The 22,334-nt window shown below is 39.9% G+C and overlaps 1 protein-coding gene across 1 annotated transcript in view; it reads left to right on the top strand.

Annotated features, from left to right (window-relative positions):
- FRAS1 (Fraser extracellular matrix complex subunit 1) overlaps nucleotides 1-22,334 on the top strand; it is a gene marked incomplete at its 5' end in the record, with an annotated part of 444,917 nt that overhangs the window by 313,071 nt on the left and 109,512 nt on the right. The window contains 5 exons of the mRNA XM_081100823.1: nucleotides 2,522-2,700; nucleotides 7,682-7,798; nucleotides 16,792-16,906; nucleotides 18,429-18,566; nucleotides 20,682-20,714. Of these exons, the coding sequence (XP_080956949.1) occupies nucleotides 2,522-2,700; nucleotides 7,682-7,798; nucleotides 16,792-16,906; nucleotides 18,429-18,566; nucleotides 20,682-20,714 (582 nt within the window). The remainder of the gene's footprint in view (nucleotides 1-2,521; nucleotides 2,701-7,681; nucleotides 7,799-16,791; nucleotides 16,907-18,428; nucleotides 18,567-20,681; nucleotides 20,715-22,334) is intronic.

Here is a 22,334-nt window from a genome sequence, read left to right as displayed (position 1 = left end):
TCTAGTATTACAATAAAAGTGGAGGTGAGGTACTACACAAAAGCCCTCACCTCCCTGGGGTGAACCCTACAAAACACTGGTATTTCTTCCTGTCTACTCATGGACTTGTCACAAAGGCACCTTTTATTCAACATACCCAGTGCTGAACTCTTCATCTTCCCTCCAACCTGCTCATCCCCGTCAGTGGCATCACTTGCCTACCCATTGCTTCACTCGTAGGTGATTCTCCAATTCCTCCCTCTCATCCTTCACAGCCACATTTGTCAGGTTTGTTACTTTTACTTCCCCAGTGGCTCTTGTGTCTGTTTATTTCTTTCCATTCTTACCCCTGTTGCCTTAGCTCAGGTCCCCATCTCTCATCTGGATTTTACAGTAGCTTCATAATTGGTCATACTGTCCATATAAATGTTAGCTACTATTGTTATCATTTTTTACAGAATCAAATCCAGTCTTTTAAACATTGGACTGGATTTCAAGCCTCATTGGTGCTCTGTATTCTGATCATGTACCTTCCATGTTCTAAATCATTCACCTACTGAAAATCTCACAGGGACTCCTAATTGCTTATGCAGGGGGGCTGATCTTCAGGAGAAGGAAGAACATTTTGCTCATTGTTGAATTCCCCAACCTTAAGGGCCTACCACAGCAGCTAGCACCTAACAGGTATCCATTGACTATATTTACTAGGTTGAAATTAATGGAGTTAGCCAATATCCTAGGATGCCTGTTAATTTTCATAGTATGACAATGATTTCCTATATCTTAAAAATAGGTGTATTTCATTGTTAGGAAAAGTCTGCTTAGCTTTTACATTATAAAACAGAGTAGCTAGGAACTTGGCATTTAAATATTTTCTATCCTCACTCTCCACATTCTCATTGTGGAAATCTTTTAAAATAGTTTGCAGCTGTACTCACATTCATAAACAGTCCACATCCTGGAAGAGCATGTTTATTAGTAGCATCTTATGAACAGAAGCTGAACGAGGGAGAGACATGTAATGGAATTTGTGACTTAGGTACAAATGAGAAATAATACAAAAAAAGAAACTAGAGTGAGTTGATTCTGCACACGATTATGTAAAGAAGAGTACTGCTATTTTTTTCTTTAGTATTTCATCATCATCCAGGATATTATACTGATTTTTAACTTGAATTTAGTGCAGATAAATATTAGAATGGGTATTTCCTTTGAGAAAAAAAATAATTTCTAGGGTGATCAAAGTATGTTATCAATTGCCCAGTATGTTTAGCGTACTAAGATCTGGGTATCCTCTTACTTAACATTGTTAAACATGCACAGTCTCTCTCTCTCTCTCTCTCTCTCTCTCTCTCTCTCTCTCTCTCTCTCTCTCACACACACACACACACACACACACACACACACACAGGCGCGCGCGCTTAGAGGATTAGAGAGGCTTCTTTCGTATTTATTGTTAGGTGCATTTTCGTGAGAACACAGTTTCTATTTTCAGCAGTACATCCATTCTTCTGTTTGGTCTTCACTTGAAGGCATATTCTCCTTGTGAAATTTTAATTGTTTCTATAACACCTCTGTATTTGCAATCTCACTTTTAAAAGCTAGTAGCTTCAGGTGAAGAATAAGCAATAGAAACAGATTGGCTGTTGGTAGTGGTGTTATTTAGATTTCCTTGCTTCAATTCTAATGAAGTTTAGAGAATGAAGGAGGAGAATGTTTATCAGGGTAAATATTGGCCTGTGAACACAAAATAATCATGATTGTTAACAGAGTTTCATGACCAAGAATATGAGATTAGGATTCAAATCCCAGCTGCTCCACTTATCACTTGTATGACCTTGAACAAGTTATTGAACTGCTTTGAGCCTAAAGAACTTTGTCTTTAAAATGAACATAACAATAGCATCTTCAGAAGAAGTAAAAACATAATGAGAAGGATGACGGACATTTTTAAAGCACCTAAGAGGTATGGATCATTGTTCTTGTTTCATCAATGATGAGCAGAGCTTATAGAGCATAAGTCAGCTCACACAGTTGGATGTGATGGAGCTGGGTTTGAACCACCACATAAAGTGCTTCATGCAGTGCCTGCCATATGCATTCCCGTATTAGCTGTTATTATGTTCATTATACAGAATTCTCACAATGATAACTTTTTCTGAATTTTTTTTTTCTGATTTCCCATTGTGTTTACACCAAAAACTTTCTGGTTGGAAAGCATTTTCTGTTCATAGGAAGTTGTGGGTAGAAATGAATGCAATTTCCCAGTATTTAAAGATTTGTTTGCAGTGTTCATGGCTATTTGGGTCTCCTTATTTAATTTTAATAGACACAAGTTTAGCTAACATACTGGGAATTCTATATCTGAAGATGGGTTCAATGATATCTATTGGATTCTGCATTCATGTTCTTCCCTTTACCTTATACAAGAATACAGAATTACATCATTTCTTTTCTGGGAGGAAAAAAGTGGTAGAAAGGAGATGAGAGCTCTGACTTTTACTTTTCCCAGGAATCCTCACTAACTCTGTGGCTTTTGTAGGGGAGGTGGTCCTTCTGGTTAATATGCCTGCAGACAGCCCCGCTGAAGAAGGCCAGCCTCTGCCTGATGGGAGGACAGCAACCCCCACCAGCACCTTCAGCCAGCAAGACATCAATGAAGGCATCGTGTGGTACAGGCACTCAGGAGTCCCAGCCCAGAGTGACTCCTTCCGCTTTCAGGTACCCTTTGCTTCCTGACTTTTCTGATGTCTGAATGGTCTGATGAAAACCATCACTGTTATTTATAAGCAACTTGGGAAATTTTCTGTGATTGCCTAGAAATCATATTTGGGGGAAGAGGAAATGTAACTTATAGTATTGAGAGATATTTTTAATCTGCTAATTTAATCTTATAAATATCTCTACAAGCAGAGTCATTTTACAGCAAGGAGATTTATAATAGATAATGGCTAGAGTGTTTAGGAAAATAATGTTTCCAGAATGTTAAAATACTTCTTTGAATATAGTCTTATTTTCTTTTTTTCAAATGTTTTTGGAACATTTACCATCTTCTGATAAGATCATAGACTTGATAGCCAAACCCAGTGGGTTCATATTTCAGTTCTGCCACATATTAACTAATTTGGGGGGAAATTACTTGGAAAAATACTTGTCCTTCAGATTCCTCACCTGTAGAATAGAATTATTGTAAGGATTTAATGAGTTAATACATAGAAAGCATTTAGAATACTGCCTATCACTGGGTAAGGATTGTTACTACCATCTATAAAGATTGGTCAGATACCAGTACTGTCAACTGAATGTTTGTGTCCTGAAATAATTAATATCTTCATATCTGCCCCTCCCCATGTGGTAGGTAATTAGCATTAGATGAGTGGGATTAGTACACTTACAAGAGTTACAGGGGAGCTGCTCCCCTCTCTACTCCCCACCATTGGCCTACAGTGAAAAGACAGCAGTCTACAACCCCAAACCCAATCCTACTGGCACCCTGACCTCAGATTTCCAGCCTCCAGAAGTAGGAGAAATACATTTCTGTTGTTTATGAGCCACCCAGTCTGTGGCATTTTTGTTATAATAGTCTAAGCCAGCTAAAACAACCAGATCATAAGAAGACAGTCAATAAATGAAAGAACAAGAAATGGTACTGGGGATATTCTTTGTTATTATGAAATACTAGAGGCCCAGTGCACGAAATTCATGCACTTGGGAGGGGGGATCCCTCAGCCTGGCCTGCGCCCTCTCACTGTCTGGGAACCCTTGGGGGATGTCCAACTGACGGAGCCATCAGTTGGACTTCCTTAGTGCTGCTGTGGAAGCAGGAGAGGCTTCCGCCACTGCCATTGCGCTTGCCAGGCGTGAGCCTGGCTTCTGGCTGAGCGGTGCTCCCCCTGTGGGAGTGCACTGACCACTAAAGGGCAGCTCCTGCATGGAACGTCTGTCCCCTGGTGGTCAGTGCGTGTCATAGCGACCGGTTGTTCCACCTTTTGATCAATTTGCATATTAGCCTTTTATTATATAGGATAATTAGAAATCCATTTAAAAAAGGTAAAAAAGTTCAAACCATTTGGAATTTTTCAAATAGTCTCCCAAATAATTATACTTCTTAAAGGAAATCAAAATAGCAAACTATTAAGAAATAATGATGAAGAGGAAATAAATTATCAGTACTTCAATGATCTGGATAAAATAACACTCAAATAAATTGATGGTCTTAAGCTCTTATTATTGAGCAGAAGATCATGAAAATAAATCAACTAAATATTTAGCTCAAGAAGCTAGAGAACTACAAAGGAAACCTAAGGAAAGAAAAAAAGGAAGAAATTAATAGAGATAAGCACACAACTAATTATAAAATGCTAGAATTGATAAATGAGTACAAAACCTCATTCTTTGGAAAGACCAATAAATTAGACAAACCTCTGTCATGGACAAATTGGATATAAAGAACTGAACAGAAGTACAAAGGAATGAGGGAGTATGAATGAGAAAGAGCATTTAAACATAGATACAGAAGAGAATTTGGGAAAATGTAGAGAAAATATAGAGATGCATTCATGATGATCACCCAAAGCCCCTCTGAGTCTGAGACTCTTCTTTTGTCTCGAATCCAGCTGGAGGTAAACTACCCCAATAGCTCACCTTGTTAAAATTATCATACATTCTGCCTCCGAGGCCTGGGGTGCACATCCTCATTGCTTGACTAATTTATATGATATAAAAGATGTGCTTTTCCAGAGAGCAAGTTGAAATAAACTTGGGAACCATTAAAAGGAGATTTTACTAGCACATTAATGTCCAATGAGTGAGAGCAAACATTTGCCCTTTACTGGAATTAACTTTTCATTTTTAGCACCTGGGGACTCAGCAGTCCTCAAAGAATGAGTCAGAATGGAGGCAAAGACCGCAATCAAAGAAGTCACCTCAGCAAACTAGAATCCTCAGCTCTGCCTTTGCCATCCTAGGCCTGAGGAAGAACATTATCAACATGGAGCATTTCCCCAGAAAGGGATTCTCAGCACCTGCTCATAATGATATTTGATTGCTTTTGCAAGTTGGTTACTAAGTGGGTAATTATAAAATAGCTAAATTTACTGATTTTTTTAAACAAACTCACTTGAGTTTAAGACATTCTGTTGAACATCATTACTTAGTAAGTGGTTCCCTTTGAAGAGTCTTCACACATTTTGCTCAAAATGTGTTTAGAACTCCTATTGGAAATCTCCTTCCAAACCCATGGGATATTCTGAAGAATATCCTCAATAGTGACGGTATGGCATCCTTTGGAAGTAGATTTTAAAATGTAACCATATAGCCAGTCATTCAGAATCATGTCTGGTATGAAGAAGAGAGTAGTAATTACTTTGGGTCAAAACAGGGAGTAATTATGAAGTAACAAGTTCAAAGTGATTTTTGAACTTGCTTGGAAGGCATTTCAAAAGTGCATTTTGAACACTCACAGCATCTTTATTGCATGTATGAAACAGCTCTCTGAGATCCTGTTCTCCTGGATATAAAAGGTTTGGTGTGCTTGTTTTTAAAGTCTCATTGTTTTATGGACTTACCTCATATTCTGATTTGAAATGACGCAGACAATTTAACTATGTGCCAAAATAAACAGCAACTTTTCCCATTCATTTTAATGTCCCTCAAGGATTTTAAACTAAAAGAAAACGCTGTTTTCATGATTCTCCTTTTTCTTTCCTTTTTTTCTTTCAAGCAAAACTTGCAATACAATGAGTTGCATCAATTTCATTTCATTTTAATGTTTATGTGCTGTCATGAGCCATCAATGCATTCCATCTGTTACTTTGCCTGTAAGATGTGGGATTTATGTAATGCTTGTGGCTTTTCAAAATAAAGCATGGCATAGGGAGAAGAAAGCACACACACTTATGTCACTTTTGGCCTGGGCAGGGGCCCTGGTCTTGATATATTCAGATCATGTTGACATAGCCTCAGGGGATGTTGTTTTAAAAAGATCAACATGGTTCACAGCAGTATCTTGACTAAGGAATCAAGAACAGATTCCCTTGCTTGGCAATATACTCACATTTTATTACCTGCATAGAGTTCTTCAAGAGATGGGAGAACATGTTTTCCTAAAGCTTTGAGATGGAGTCGTCTTGGTCAGTAGGAAGACCATGGTCCGCTAACGTGTTAAATACCAACCCTTTTGTTTTTGTGTGATTTTTGACATTTTGCTTAACTTTTTTGAGTGTCAGTTTCCTCATCTGTGAAAAAGGAGATAATAGCCGAAACCGGTTTGGCTCAGTGGATAGAGCGTCGGCCTGCGGACTGAAGGGTCCCAGGTTCGATTCCGGTCAAGGGCATGTACCTGGGTTTCGGGCATATCCCCAGTAGGGGATATGCAGGAGGCAGCTGATTGATGTTTCTCTCTCATCGATGTTTCTAACTCTCTCTCTCTCTCCCTTCCTCTCTGTAAAAAATCAATAAAATATATTTTAAAAAAAAGGAGATAATATCCACTTTGTGGGTATTATATATGGTGACTTTTGAGAAGTAGCTAGCCCATGATAGACATTTAGTGAATTATAGCTGTTGTTACTCATATTATATATAGTGATACTGTAAGATGGCGCCTTGACAACCTGTAGATATTATGAATTTAAGCTCCAGGCATTGGATGTGATTAAGATACAGGGAGGACAGTTTTTAAAATTTCTTTAAAAAAATAGTTTATTGATTTTTTTAGAGAGAGAAGAAGGCAGAGGGAGAGAGAGAAACATCGATATGAGCGTGGACATCAATTGGCTGCCTCCAGCACGCTCCCTACCAGGAATGAAGCCCACAACCCAGGCATGTGTCCTGACAGGGGATTGAACCTTCAAACTCCTGGTGCACAGGACAACACCCAACCAACTAAGCCACATTGGCCAGGGCAGAGAAAACAGTTTTGTTGTTGTTGTTGGCCTAACTGTAGAAGACATAAGAAAGGGCTGCTATTTCTGCCTTTTTTTTTAGAATGTATGGCACCCTGCTCCCTCTCATATGAAATTAATGCAACTACACATGGCCACACAGACCTTAGCAATTCTTGCAACAAGCCTCAGCTGGAGCAGACCACAGAGAAGAGAGTGTGAGGGAGCAGCTCAGTAGCCCTGAAGGAGGGGAGAAGCTGCATTAGGAAAATCATCACTGTTTTCAGCATTTTTGAAGCAAGAAAAATTTGATTTTGTGATCACTAATTATTATGACTCTTGCCTTGCAGTGATTAGGCTATGATGTGTCATTTATAACCTGATGTGTCTGTGCTTGGGTACAAATTTTAAAAATGGAATAAAAATCCCATATCTAACGTGTTGTGTGTGCTCACAGTGAAGCATTAGGCAGCTATCAAAAATTCTGTTTTGAAGAATATTTAATGTATTATGTTCAGTAAAAATTTATAGGACACAAATGAATATAGAGTTTGACATATGGATAGGAAAAAGATTAAACTAAAATGCATCAATGTGTTAATAACCACTATTTGTAGGTATTGTAATTCTAGATGATTTATTTATGTCATATTTGTATTTTCCTGCATTTTCAGGATTGCCTAAAAGGATTATGTCTACCTTTGTAATGCAGGAGCAGATGGAATTCAAAGACAGATATTTAAAGGTGGGGCAGGGGGATAAACACATGCAACATGCTCTGTCCAACTGAGGCTCACCAGTAGGACGTTTCTTTCCAGGTTTCCAGTGCCACCGATGCCCACACCCACCTGGAGAGCCGCATGTTCAACATTGCGATCTTACCACAGACGCCTGAAGCACCTCAGCTCTCTCTGGGAGCGTCTCTCCATATGACTGTGAGTTGGTTGGGAGGACTCTTGGTTTCTGAGGCATGTTGACGGGATCTGACAGAATGACCTGTTTTTTTTGTATCTGGTGAATGCCTGGCCCAGAACCCAGACCATACCACCCTGTAAAAACATTTCTCCTTGACTTGAAAAAGATACTTCAATTCCCAGAGTGACAGGAAACAAAGATGGAATTCACCTCAAACTCTTATCCATTGCTGGTGTCCTCTTTTCAGCATCCCAGATTCACAGGACTCCTCCTTGAGTAGTTAGAAGGGATTTCAGGCCTATATCTGTTTAATCAGTACCTTTTGGGTATAATTACTCAGCTAGTTATAGCTCCATATAGCTGGAGAAACTGACATTCCATTTCTTAGAGCCCCATTAGAAGTTTCCTTTCTGTTATCAACATTTCCCAAAGTAGCAGATATCTATGCTGAATCCAGAGAGATAAGTAGCAATTATCCAAGTGAACGTTTGGGGGGCAGGTGATGGCAAAGGGCACTAAAAGACATAAAACATAAAAACAGCACATGCAAAGACCCAGAGGCCAGCGAGAATATGATTGTTGGGGAAAATTGTAAATAGTTTAATAAGACTGGAGAAATGAGGACAGCAGAGGAGAAATGGTGAGGATGGGGAGGCCATGAGCTCCATCGCAAGGGGACCTGCCTGCTGTGTGGGAAGAGCACGGGCTCATGGAAAGGTGTGAAGTGAGGTGACAGCTATATTAGTTCAGACAATTAGCTGCCCCACTGAAACCCTGTATCTAGGGGCAGGGGTGATGCCAGGACCCCTCTTTAAGTCAGAGTCACAGCATCTAAGACTGCAAATGAATCATTACGGACCTGCATTTTAGTTAGCACATAATTACACTCCAAAATGTATCAGCCTTGAGCCATGACAAAGAAATCACCTGTAGTTTTAGAAATTATGGGTCTGGGGCACGACAGAGACATAAAAGGCGAAATAGGAGGTTTTAAATGAATAGCTGATATCGGCATTTCCACTGTAAACCATAATTTAAAGAAATCATAATTCAGTAGCACTATAAAGTCTATAATTCATCATTCTGACTGGAGGAACTTGGATTAGAATTTCCTTTAAAATGTGAAGAAAAATGTGCATGCATGTTTTTTGCCAAGTGCTAATGGACTGTTATTTTGACTTTAGAGGGGGAAAAAATGGGCCAGGAGCCACTAAGATGGCGCCGTTCCCACTCCATTGCTATGGACCGCTAGACTTTTCAAGCTCCTTAACCTTTAGGGTCTTATATTGCTAGTTTTCAAACTAGATCTGTCCAATTTAGGATATCACAAAGGTTAGTTTACCATAAAATGCAATTAGCCTAATCTTCAGTGCCATAAAATATACATAGTTTGTATTTCTTTTATTTTTTTTTAATTTTTAAAATATATTTGTTTATTAATTTTAGAGAGGAAGGGAGAGGGAGAGATAGAAATACCAGTGATGACAAAGAATCACTGAATCTTGCATGCCCCCTCCTGGGGATCAAGCCTGCAACCTAGGCATGTGTCTGACTGGGAATTGAACCATGACCTCCTGGTTCATAGTTGACACTTAACCACTGAGCCACACAAACTGGGCTTCAGTCATTCATATTTGAGCCCCTAATTTATGCCAAATGCTAGAGAAGACATTGGTGGTTTGATGACCATAAAATACAGTCTCTATTCTTAAGGAACTTAGAGTCTAAAATGGGAGAGGAGCGAAATAACAAACACTGACAATATAATGATACATGCCATGACATGGACATGATATGGAAGCAAATAAGAGACACCTGACCCAGTGGGGGGTGGGGGTGGCAAGGTCATGGAAGGCTTCCTCTGGGGGGTGAACAAAGCTGGTTGAAGTGAAAGATTGTCTCTAAAGCAAGGTCTCAAACTTCAGCCTGCACTAAGATCACCTGTAGCGTTTGTTACATCACATATGGCTGGAGCCTACCCCAAAGTTTTCTAATTCAGTCCATATGCTGTAGGGCTGAGAATCTGAGTTTCTTACGAGTTCCCAGGTAGTTCTATTGCTGCTGCTCTGCTTGAAGAACCACTTTAGAAATAGGGGGACATTCATTGTAGACAAAGGAACAGCAGGTGAAAAAAGATGGGGATGTGGGAGAACATGACATATTGAGCAATGAGAATTCATGTGGCCAGAGCATAAATTCCTAGGTGAAGAAGAAACAATATATGAAAGTCACATCATAGAGGACCTTAAGATAAAATGAAGGGATTTCCACTGTGTCCTGAAAGGCTCTTGGGACAAATACTGTGTAGCTGACAGGCAACCTGATCAGATTTTCAATTTAGGAAAGTCATTCTGGCTGCAGGGTAGAGAATACTCTAGATGGGGACCAGATAGGGAGCACAGAAATGCACCACTGCAGTCCTTTAGAACAAGAAGGTTAGTGGCACGATACCATGCAGTGGCAATGAAGATTAAAAGTTAGTGAGATATTCAAGAGATACTTGTACATCCATGCTCATTGACGCATTATTCACACTAGCTAAGAGGTGGAAGCAGCCTAAATGTCCTTTGGCAGATAGATGGATAGAAAAAATGTGGTATACACAACAATGGAGCATTATTCAACCTTTAAAAAGGAAATCCGATCATATGCTACAATATGATTGAACCTTAAGGACATTGTACTAAGTGAAATAATCCAGTCACAAAAAGACAGAGTCTGATGATTCTACATGTGGGCTATCTAAAATAATCGGACTCTTAGAAACAGAAAGGAGAATGGTGGTTGTCCCTGTGAGGGTAGGGGTGGAGGTGGGGAGAGGAAAAAGGGGAGTTTTGTTCAATCCATACAGAGTTTCAGTTTTGCAAGTGGAAAAACTTTCTAGAAATCAGTTGCATAACAATATAGTTAACAGTACTGTATTATACACGTAAAAGATTTTAAGGTTGCGGCGGGGGTAGGGAGGGGGGACATTAGAGAAAGATTAAGAGATATTTACAGATATCCTGGTCAATTAGATGTGACAGGAAGGTGAAAAGCCCCAATTTCTGAGTATTTTAAAAGGCAATCACCTCATACCTCTCAGAATGGCTACAATCAACAAATCAACAAAATGACAAGTGCTGGTAAGGAAGTGGAGAAAAGGGAACCCTAGTACACTGCTGGTGGGAATGCAGACTGGTGCAGCCATTATGGAAAACAGTGTGGAGTTTCCTAAAAAATTACATATGAAATTGCCATTTGATCAAGTGGTCCCACTTTTAGGAATATATCCTAAGAAACCCCAAACACCAATCAGAAAGAATGTATGTACCTCTATATTTATAGCGTCTGGAAACAGCCCAAGTGCCCATCAGTAGATGAGTGGACAAAAAGTTGTGGTACCTTTTCACCATGGAATACTATGAAGCAGTAAAAAAGAAGGCTCTCTTACCCTTTGAGACAGCAATGAGAGACCTAGAGAATATTATGCTGAGCAAAATAAGCCAGTCCCAGAAAGACAAATATTACAAGATCTCACTCATATATGGAATCTAATGAACAAAATAAACTGTTAAACAAAATAGATCGAGAGACATAGAAACATGGGACATACTGTGGAATCTCAGAGGGAAATAAAAAAGAAATCAAGTTATCATCCACAAAAGCATTTTAAAGAATCTTTAAATTATATATTTTCACATAATAAACTTTTTTTTTTTCAAAAAAAGAAGCCATTGATTGAGATAGAAATGTATGAGGACTTTAGGGGGAAGGGTGGAAATCATGATGAGTTCCATTTGGGGTGTGTCTGTTAAGGGTGGTTAGGAGATCAGTAGATATTCTGGGTGAGAGATAAACTATTAAGAATCACTAATGGTTTGTAGTGGTTAACTATGAACATAACTGGAACATAACCAAGAAAGATTGAATAGAGTGAAAAGCAACATAATCAAATACCCATCTAAATTGAAATTGGTTCTGTGGCCTTTCTATAATTATGTTATTCATCAAATCTAAGATCCTCTAAATGGGACCTTATGGTTTAATTTGCAGTGTTCATCAGAATTATATGTAACACACATATATAAGATATGTATATAAATATGTATAATATTATAAGATACAGAGCTATATAAGTACATATGACACATATACATTTAGGATACATAGTATATATGGGCAAAACGTGCATATTTAACAATAAATATCATAGCTTAGATAGTATAAGATTATGCAAATGAGTTAATAGATTCACGTCAACTCAAAGTTTTCCAAGTAATCATCCACTATTTGACTTAGAAAATCCTTAAGGACAAAACTTTTGATTAATTAATCTTTTTAAAAAATATATATTTTTATTGACTTTTTACAGAGAGGAAGGGAGAGAGATAGAGAGTTAGAAACATCGATGAGAGAGAAACATCGATCAGCTGCCTCCTGCACACCTCCTGCTGGGGATGTGCCTGCAACCAAGGTACATGCCCTTGACTGGAATCGAACCTGGGACCCTTCAGTCCGCAGGCCAATGCTCTATCCACTGAGCCAAACCGGTTAGTGCTGATTAATTAATCTTGGTATCTTCCTCAGCATCTCACACAATGCCATATACAAAGTAATTGCTTAGTAAATATTTGCTGATTAAGTGAATATTTTCAGACCTATTTTCTCATAATAACTCCCTAAACTGTATCCCCTCCAAATTCAAATAAATTAATCATATAGGCATACACACACACAATTTGAATATCATGTTTCCCATTCCTTTCTTAAAGGGCAAATAAATTCTATTATCTCTTAATGTGAAAGACACATTATTTATTAGTTCCTTTTTCAAATGGTTGCAATACTCAGGGCTGGGTTGGCCAAAGTCACCACTTGTGGGAAAGGCCTTGAATAAGCTTTTCTTTCCTGGTTTCCTTTGTTTTCAGAGTGATTGCTGTAGCAGAGTTCTCTTAAGACCACTCTATTAGGCCCAGCAGGGATCCAGTTAGATGATCTCTTTTGTGATGCAGACTCAAGTCTGGGCTTGCTCTATTTATTGTGTGGCAGCCAGCTTCTGTGTCCATGTTTATACTTGAGACCTGTCAAAAACTAATAGGATTATTATCTGCAATCTCGGGAAATGTTTGTTTACCCTTGGAATTCTTGCTGTGCTTTATCTGAGCCTTTCACACCACTCAGAATTTCCTACCTTAGATTTATTTATGATTTTCCCCTACAAAAAACTAGAATTCCTTGAAGAAAGGGTCTATATCTGATTTATCTTGTATGTCTCACAGCTCTTTGCTTGGTACCTTGCACGTAGTAGGTTCTTAATAATTTGCTACATGAATATATGAATGAATTAATTTGCTGTCCTAACTAATGAACTATGGAAGAAGATAATTTATTGTAGGACCTCCATTTTATTTATCTCATCTCATTATTCATGGGTACCTGATTTCTGAGGCCCACTGTGGGCTTTGGTCTTTAATAGAATGGCAATCAACATGTGAAATTGATCTTTTTAAATAGAGGGTGAAATGATAATGTTTGTAAATCCTGACCTAGAAGTTTAAGTTATGCACACTTTGCTAAGGTTTAAGTGTTAAAATGTTTGTGTCCCCATCCCCCATCCAATTCTTCAGGTGACATTGAAATGCAATGGAAAGTATTCTAAAAAAGTTACTGAATATGTTATTATACAAAGTATTTTATTATTTTATTTCTTAGCTTAATCTTTTTATGATGATATATGTAGGGAGCGGCTCTAGAGTTAAACCTCGGATTGACCTGTGGCAGAGCCACAAACAAATCCCAGCTCAGAGAGCAGAACCCTCTTAGCATAATTAAGCTTGACCTTATGATGCTCCCTAGATCCTTCCTGGGTAGCTAATGGGCTGTGGGAGATGCAGCAAGTGCTGCCAAAACAAGTGAAACTCACAAGAACATTGTAACTATGTTTACCACTACCTTGTTTTTCTCTGGCTATAAAATCAAGCCTCAGCTTGCTGGCTGGATCCTTCTCTGTGGCCTCATCCAGGCACAGGAGATCCACCAGCCCCAGCTGTATTCTCTTTGTCTGTCTTTTCTTTAATCCTTCACCGCCCCTACTCAGGCTCACCGAACCCTTGGCTGTGCTGGCACGGCACAGATATGTTTCATTCACTCAACACATTTTTATCAAGTAATGATATGTGCCATATGCTAGGTGGTTGGGATCCACCCACCCATAAATGAACACAATCCTTGTTCTTATGGAGTTTGCATTCTCTTAGGTATAAGTAATAAAATAAACAACTCACTTATAGCATGTTAGTGAGAAGTGTTACGGTAAAACAAAATGTAGGTCAGGGACAAGGGTGTTAGAAATGCAGTGGTGGGAGCAGAGGAGACCTATGTTGTAATTTTAAATAAGGTGGTTGGCATGGCTCAGTGGTTGAGTGTCAACCTATGAACCAGGAGGTCACGGTTCAATTCCCTGTCAGGGCATATGTCCCAGTTGTAGGCTCGATCCCCAGTGTGGGGCGTGCAGGAGGCAGCCAATCAATGATTCTCTCTCATCATTGATGTTTCTGTCTCTCTCTCCCTCTTCCTTCTCTGAAATCAATAAAAATGTTTAAAAAAATAAATAAATTAATTAATAATGTGGCCAGGGTGGACTTTATTAAGATAATGACATTTAAAGAAAGACTTGCAGGAAGTGAGGGAAATGGCCACGCACATATTCAGAAAAGAGCATTCCAGGCCCAGGGAACCATGCGTTTACAGGCATCCAGTTGAGAGCTTGCTTAGATGTTCAAGGAACGGCAAGGAAGCCAGTAGGGCTGGAGCAGAGTGAGTGAAAGCAAGTGTAATTGACATGAATTCACAGATGTGCTAAGTGTGTGGGCGAGCGAAGGGGACAGGTCATGTCTGGCCTTGCCATTATAGGGATTTCGCTTCTATTCTGAGTAAAATGGTGGGCCAATCAGGGTGTTGAGCAGAGGGCTACTGCCCTTGTTAAAGGGATCATGCTGACTGCTGTGCTGAAATAACCCTGGGGGCTGTGGGATGGGGCAGGAGAGCAGCTGGGAGGTCATCCTGGAAACCCAGCAAGGTGGTGGCAATGGCCGTGGGGAGAAGTGGTTGGATTTTGGATATATGCAGAAGTAATATGAGTATTATAAAGTCATTATTCTGTAAGATTCTCTTGTTGACAGATATTTTAATAAAAAGTGCCTTCTGTAATGATTTCTATGAAATTCAATTTCTCATTTCTTACTATGTTTAATTGATGAGTATTAAACATTCCAAATAGGCAATATTAAAATTGATTATAGTTTGATACATCTCAACCTTAATATTGCTTTCTTTGGAGAATTAAGTCCTTTTTCTACCTAGTGTATATTTCTATTAGTAGAGAAATAGTATCCATAAATTTCATGGATATGAAATATCAGTTGCCTTGGCTGGTACATATTTCTCTTTTCCATAGTCCTATGTCCATGCTAATTCTCTCTTCTTATCACTTTATTGTTTTAGGAACATCTAGATTTTAAAAAATATCTCATAATACTCAGGATTTGCAGTCATTCTGATGGTTTTGAGATTACAAAGGAGGCAAACAGACCGAACAATATATTGAGCCTGCACCTTTTTGTCCATGTATCTGTGCACACACACGTCCACATTTATAGCTGTGTACACACATTCATGGGCTGTAAACACCTTATATAGGGCATATGTTTTTAATTTGTTGCCCTTACTTGTTTTATTTTAGGGTGAGACACCATGTACTATTTTGCAATCCTGATTTTCCTTGCTCTGTACATTCCAGAGCCGAGCAAGGGCCTGAAATATGACTCCTTACGACAGGAGGATTGTCCTAACCTGCTACTGCTGCCTCTCCCCAGGACAAGTATGCCTTGGGGACAGTTAAAAGAGCAACTGTAACCTTCAATCTTTTTGTGGTTACAAGGAAGAACACCACGCCCTCCTCCATGAGAATTACTGAGCCCTACTTTCCCAAAGAGGGAAACTTCTTCTGAAAGAAGGAAAGCTTCAAAGAGCAGGAGAGGCTGTCAAACTCTAACCCTTCAGGGGTTAGGAAGAGCCTGCAAAGAGCCTGATATTTTCGTTCTGATTTATTGACAGCTTGTGTGACCCAATCAAAGGGCCCGTGCTCACATTACTTTCCCCTCTCTTCCCTCCACTGTGTTTTTGCTGCTGTCCCCAACTCACTGTTATGCCTGGTCAAGGGATTCTGCGTCTCTCCCCCTGCCCCCTTTTTTGAGTGTTGTCACTGTTAGTCGGTGATGGATGTTCACAGGTGAATGAATAGTAAAAGCTACGTACACATTGGCCTTCTGATTAATTTTGCTTGAGTCTTCATTGGGTTCTGAAAACTAGAAGAGAAAAGCAATATCTAGTTCATTTGAGTAGTAGCGTGGAGACAAAGAAATATTGACTATTTCATGATTTACTTTAATAAACAAATAATTCTTAAATCTCTGAATTCAAATATTGAGCCTCTGTTGGTTTTTGAGTTCATCTTTAGTCCTTGAATCCATCACAGTTTCAAAAAACACACAAACCAAAGCAGAAGGAATCAAAGTTCCTGTCAGCAAGGCTGGGGAGGGGGGCGGGCAGGTAATAAGGAACTTTTTACCAGATGAACCTTAGCTCGTTAAGTTGGAGGAGCAAAGATGTAGCAATCCAGCTGTGAATACTAGAATATCCAGCTGTGGTGGCTCATTCTCAAACCTGCAGCACTGTGAGCTCCCCCTCGGGAAAGTGATCGTATTAGGATTCCCAGAGCATGCACCAGCATAAACCTGGGGCAGAGGGCAGGGGGGAGAAGAGTTAGGGTACAAGAGGCCCTGGAGAGGACTCTATAATCCTGCGAGATTTCTAAGGCTGGGACCAGTCTGTGGTGCAAGAGACCAGCCCCTTCTGTTGAACCTCAGAGAAAATTTTGTTATTTGTGACTAATTTAAAAGCCCAGAGTGAGTTTGTTTTAATAAGGTTTGATTTTGCCCCTGACCATTCTTCCTTCTTAAACTTTGTTTAGGCTCAGGAAGATGACCTGACTGTGATTCAGCCTCATTCTCTCTCTTTTGTCAACTCTGAGAAGCCAAGTGGAAAGATTATATACAATGTCACTTTACCTCTGCATCCAAGTCAAGGTAAGATGTGCAGTGAATGATCTCTTAAATGATGTCTTCTAGCTGTCGATGAGTCTTAAAAGCTCTGGAGTTTTGTCCGCTTATACTTGTTGAATTTTCAGAAGTAACAATTATTGCTACTCCTTGTTCCCATCCTGTGAGTTTAGAACCAATTGAGAAAGAGAGAGACATCGTGGTCAGACCTATGGAGATGAATGTGTCAACTTTGGTATCAACAGAGTTGTACTGGAGAACATAGTGTGCATATAACTTCATTCACTGGATTGAGCTCCCTGGCCTGAGCACAGGCAGAATTGGACAGACACAGGCACTGTCTGTGTGGACAGAGCCTGCCCTGGTGTGGTTATAGGTGAGCAGGCCAGAGAATGTGCTAAGGACAAGGAGCTCTGCCAGAGAGTTCAGAGGGGACTGAGCCACCCATACTCAGTCCCTTTCCCAATTGGATAAGTCTCTCCTCCTCCCATAGGGAATCATGGGAATGTGGAACTACAGTCAGAGAAGAGGTGGGCCCCTACCATCAGTCCCCAGCCTGAAGATCTCTGAACGCTGGGTTTAACTAATAGACCTATGCCCAAAGAGAGGTGGTGGAGTGATCAGCTTCTATGAAGATAATTCTGCTTCTGTCTCTCAGGCTTTCCCAAGACCAGTCCCTTCCCTAAATGTAAGCCTTTCAGATGATCAAATTCCCACGGAGAAGTCAAAGTCTAAAAATTCCATTACCCTTTTGATAAAATCCAAATAAATTAAAAGTCTAAAAGTCTCCATCTACCATTTTTACTCTGCTAAGTCATAGCTAGACTCGTTCTCCCTGTGTTGCCAGGGAGAGATGAAGTACTTTCAGATTTGCGTCCTGATGGACTGCCTCTCAGCCCTCCAGAAGTTGAATTAGTCCAACACTAAGCCTCACTCCTGTCCTCCTTCGGAAGAGGCAATAGGACATGAAAGATGATCACAGCATCAGGTCTGTTCCTGAAAAATTTAGAAATGACAGGCAAATAGACAGCTCCTAAAGCATTTATCACAAGCAAAGTGATCATTGTAAATCCAGGTCTTAGAATAGTCAAGACCCATGTTACGATTGCCAGAGATCATCACAGAGACTAAGGAGTTCCTGAAAGAAAGGGGGTAGATGGATAAAAATCTCTCTGCAGCTCACCAGGAGACCAGTCTGTGCCATTCCCCAGTCACCTTGACCTTTGAACTTAAACTCAATTGAGAGAATCTCATAATTACGGTACAGTGTCTATGACTTCTGCAGAATTACCTGGGCTCAGCTACAGTAGGGGCAGTTTGTGTCTTTCTATTGTTTATAGTCAACGATTCCTTGTCAAGAGTCTGTTTGGGTTTCAGATTTGCATTTTCTTGAGTAACAGGAGAATAGTATACCAAGAACAACCTTAGAGCAGTAGTTCCTAAAGGATAAAAGGCTCTCGCCAGTGGGAAAGGCAGCTGATGTCTCTGGTCATTCGGTTTGTCATCCAGAACTACTGCTAGTGCTCATGTCCCGTCTCCTTCTCCCCAGGTATCATCGAACATAGGGACCAGCCCCACTCTCCCATCCGGTATTTCACACAGGAAGATATTAACCAGGGCAAAATCATGTACCGCCCTCCCACGGCAGCCCCCCACCTCCAGGAAATCATGGCCTTCTCCTTCGCTGGTAATGCTTTCTTCTCTATTTTCAGGCACCTAAACTGTCCTCTGTGGCTCTTCATGGCAGGCTCACCCTAACTCTTCCTGTCATCCTCCTAGGTAGTTTGGTGATGTTGCTTTGTAGCTGTTCAAAATAGCTCGAGACTTGCAGGTTAATATGTACCTTGGGCTCAGTTCATCCCTTTTCTTAATTCATTCATGCATGCAGAAATACCTTCAATAAATATTTACTTTATGCCTACTATGTGGCAACGAGGCCTTGGATATCTAGTGATAAGCAAAAAGAGGCATGAATCCTGTTCTTGGCGACTTTGGGGTTCTAAGTACTGTACAGAGACAGAATTTGGTAAATAATCTCAGTAATGAATGTTTAATTGCAGGCTGAGATAAGAGCTCTGATAACTGGTGGAATTAGATGTAACAACACTGATTTAGACTGAAGGCTCAGTGGAGGCTACCCAGCATGGTATGGACCTAGGAGAAATAGGGAGAAGCTAACTAGGCTAAGTGTGCATATTGGGGTTGTTTTGTTATAGAACATTCCTGAAGAAAGGACACACACCCCTTGTGCAGAGTCCCTGGTGAGGGAGCGAATGTGGTATTCTTGGAATTGAAGAAAAGTCCAGTGTGTCTGGAATTTGGATGGTTGAGCAGAGTGGGATGGGTCTGGAAGGAGACAGAGGCCAGACCTTAGAGGCTCTGTACACTTATAGAGATTTAGGTCTTTATCCCAACAACAAGAACCCGGTGGAGGGTTTAGGATCTAAGAGGATGTCTTTTCATAAGGGACTCTTCACCTGCAGTGATATGAATGGATTTGAGGAGGAAGCCAGGGGGATGGACATGTGGGTGAAAGGAATACAGTGAGAAGGATCCCGCAGTGCTTCAGGGAAGATCCCATATAGGAGTGGAGTGTGCAAGTGAGCTTTCGGGATTAAACACGGATTTGTCAGGAGGTACCTTTTTAAAGGAAGAGAAGGCTAAGTAAAAGAATAACTGAATTTTTAAATCAAGCCAGTATGTGCCCTGCCACTACGCCAAGATAGCCTTAATCCTTACTGCCTCCCGCCCCCCTTATGTCTCCCCTGACCCAGTAATCAGAGTGCTCCTGGGAAAGCAGGAGGTTGAGTCCCTATCCTAAATATTTTGTGCCTCGAAATGATTCTAAAAATCTTGAAGCTATTTCTTTATGATTGTTAAGGTATTTGTATTACATAATACAACTAATATACAGTATTATTTTTATATGGTAACTTTGATAATATGGAAAAGCCTTTAATTTCTTATGATGAGTTGAACATGGATAAAATAATTTTAGAGTTCTGTTTTAAATTATGGGCAACATTTAAGTAATAATTGTCATTATTTATATAACTATAATTGTCTAGGACATGATTAACTACTCAATTAGATTAAAAATCTCTAAGGATAAGGATAGGCCACTTCTCTAAGGAGTATCCCTAGTATTTAGTAACTGGGTAACCAATAGCCCATGAAAATGTTCATGGTTCCCTAACCCCTACTTTATAAGACCTACTTTACAAGAAACTCAGGATATCCTGGGATTAAAGAAAAAGAAAACATGTCAGCCATGGTTGAAGTTATTTCCATATCCATTATACTCGCCTGAGTTCCTAAAGCCTTTTTAGAGAGAGCAGAATCCTGTCCTGTATAATCTATGGGGTAAATGCCATGAGATAAATCTCTCACACTGTTACAGTGTGTAACTCATTGTCCCAGGCATCACTCAATTCTACAATGGAATTGACCCACCAGACAGCCTTGTCAGTGATATATGACTTCACCCATACTCACGGATTTGTAAGGTTTTATGTACTGATAAAATGGGATCTGAATGAATGTATTATAAATCACTCTGACTACTGTGATATAAAATTATACCACTTTGTAGTTCTTTTGGTTACTTAAAATTAGTGGTGACACTAATTTTAAATTCAACATAACATTATCTAATGGCCTGGTAGCCTTTCCTCAAACTATAATAATTTAGATAAAAACATCCTTTACTTTTCTAACCTCTGCCACATATTTTATTCCTTCCCCATCTATTTCTGACCTCAAAATGTTTAGTACACTGATTTTCTCTCTTCTGTTCTTGCAGGTCTCCCAGAATCGGTGAAATTCCACTTCACAGGTGAAGATTTTAATCTCAATTTTATTAGAAAATGGAATTTTTCCTTTCCTTATTAGTCCTTTCTCTTTTTTTGCTCTCTTTATCGTCACTTTTAACTAAGAACTGCTTAAAAGTTACATGAGACAAGTTTCTTCTAAAATAATCACATGGCTAGTTAAATAGTCATACCTTAACTTTCTATTCATAGGAAAAACAATCCACCAAGGATACCAAAGGTTAGTGTTGTTTGAGTCCCATTTCAACTTGTTCAAATACTATTAAAAAGAGGTAATAGTGCCCTGACCGGTTTGGCTCAGTGAGTGGAGCATCGGCCTGCGGACTGGGGGTCCTGGGTTCGATTCCAGTCAAGGGCATGTACCTTGGTTGCGGGCACATTCCCAGTGGGGGGTGTGCAGGAGGCAGCCATTCGATGTTTCTGACTCTCTATCCCTCTCCCTTCCTCTCTGTAAAAAATCAATAGAATATGTATTTTAAAGAAAAAGAGGTAATAGTGATTAAGATGATAGACTCTGGATATAGGCTGTCTGGGTTTCAGCCTACTCTGGGAAAGTTCCTTAACCTCTCTGTGCCTAAATGCCTCATCCATCAGTGGGGAAAATAAGTCATGATTATATTTATGTAAAGTTCCCAGGACAATTATTGGCACATAATCATCTCTATGTGACCTAATGAAAGTGGTTGTATATAGTCTTAAATAGAGCCTTTCGTTGAATACCTTGTTACAGGAGGGAGAAGTGTTATGGCCCAGAGAGTGAGTTGTGAAAGCTGTGTGTAGGAGACCTCAGCATCCCAGGTTTAGTTCACAGTCCATTAGAAGCTGAGTGCCAACAAGCAAAAACAGAGTTGGATCTGACATCTATGCTGGGCAAAACAGAGACAAGCATTCTTGTTTAGATCTAAAGTGAGGATGGTTGATTATAAATGGCATCCTTAAATAGCTGTCTAGTTAGGATTGACTATTCTATTAGAATCAACCATCCATATGTCCTGTCACTTTTCATGTAGGTGTAAATCTTGGTGGGAGAGAGAATCACCTTCCTCAAACTCCCAGACCTGCCTTTTTTTCTTTGAGGGTTAAAAATCACACTTGAATCAACAGTAAATTTTAATGTTATATCATGTTTTTAAATTTTTTATTGAGATACTAGAGGCCCAATGCACGAAAATTCGTGCAAGAGTAGGCCTTCCTTCCCCCAGCAGCGGCACCAACTTCCTCCAGCACTCGGGACCCGGGCTTAACTCCTCCAGCCACCAGTAGGCACCCAGGCCCCAGGATGCTTCCCTCTTCTGGCTGCCCACAGGCACCTGGGACCCAGACTGGCTTCCTTCTGGCCGCCTGCAGGCACCCAGGACTGGGGCTGGCTTCCCTCCGGCCCTGGCTTCATCAGGAAGGACGTCCGGAAGGTTGTTTGGCTGTTTGGTCTAATTAGCATACTAGCTCTTTATTATATAGGATTATTGATATATAACATATTAGTTTCAGGTGTACAACATAATCAGTTGATATTTGTATATATTGAGAAATGATTACAATAAGTCTAGTTAACATAAGTTACCATATACAGTTGCAAAAATTATTTTCTTGTGATGCGAACTTTTTCATTGAATTTACTGGGGTGA

This window comes from Myotis nattereri (genome assembly GCF_964212035.1).
Source record: "Myotis nattereri genome assembly, chromosome: 1".
Lineage (NCBI taxonomy): Eukaryota > Metazoa > Chordata > Mammalia > Chiroptera > Vespertilionidae > Myotis > Myotis nattereri.
The sequence above is the reverse complement of the archived record's forward strand: the minus strand, read 5'-3'. Positions and strand labels throughout refer to the sequence as shown.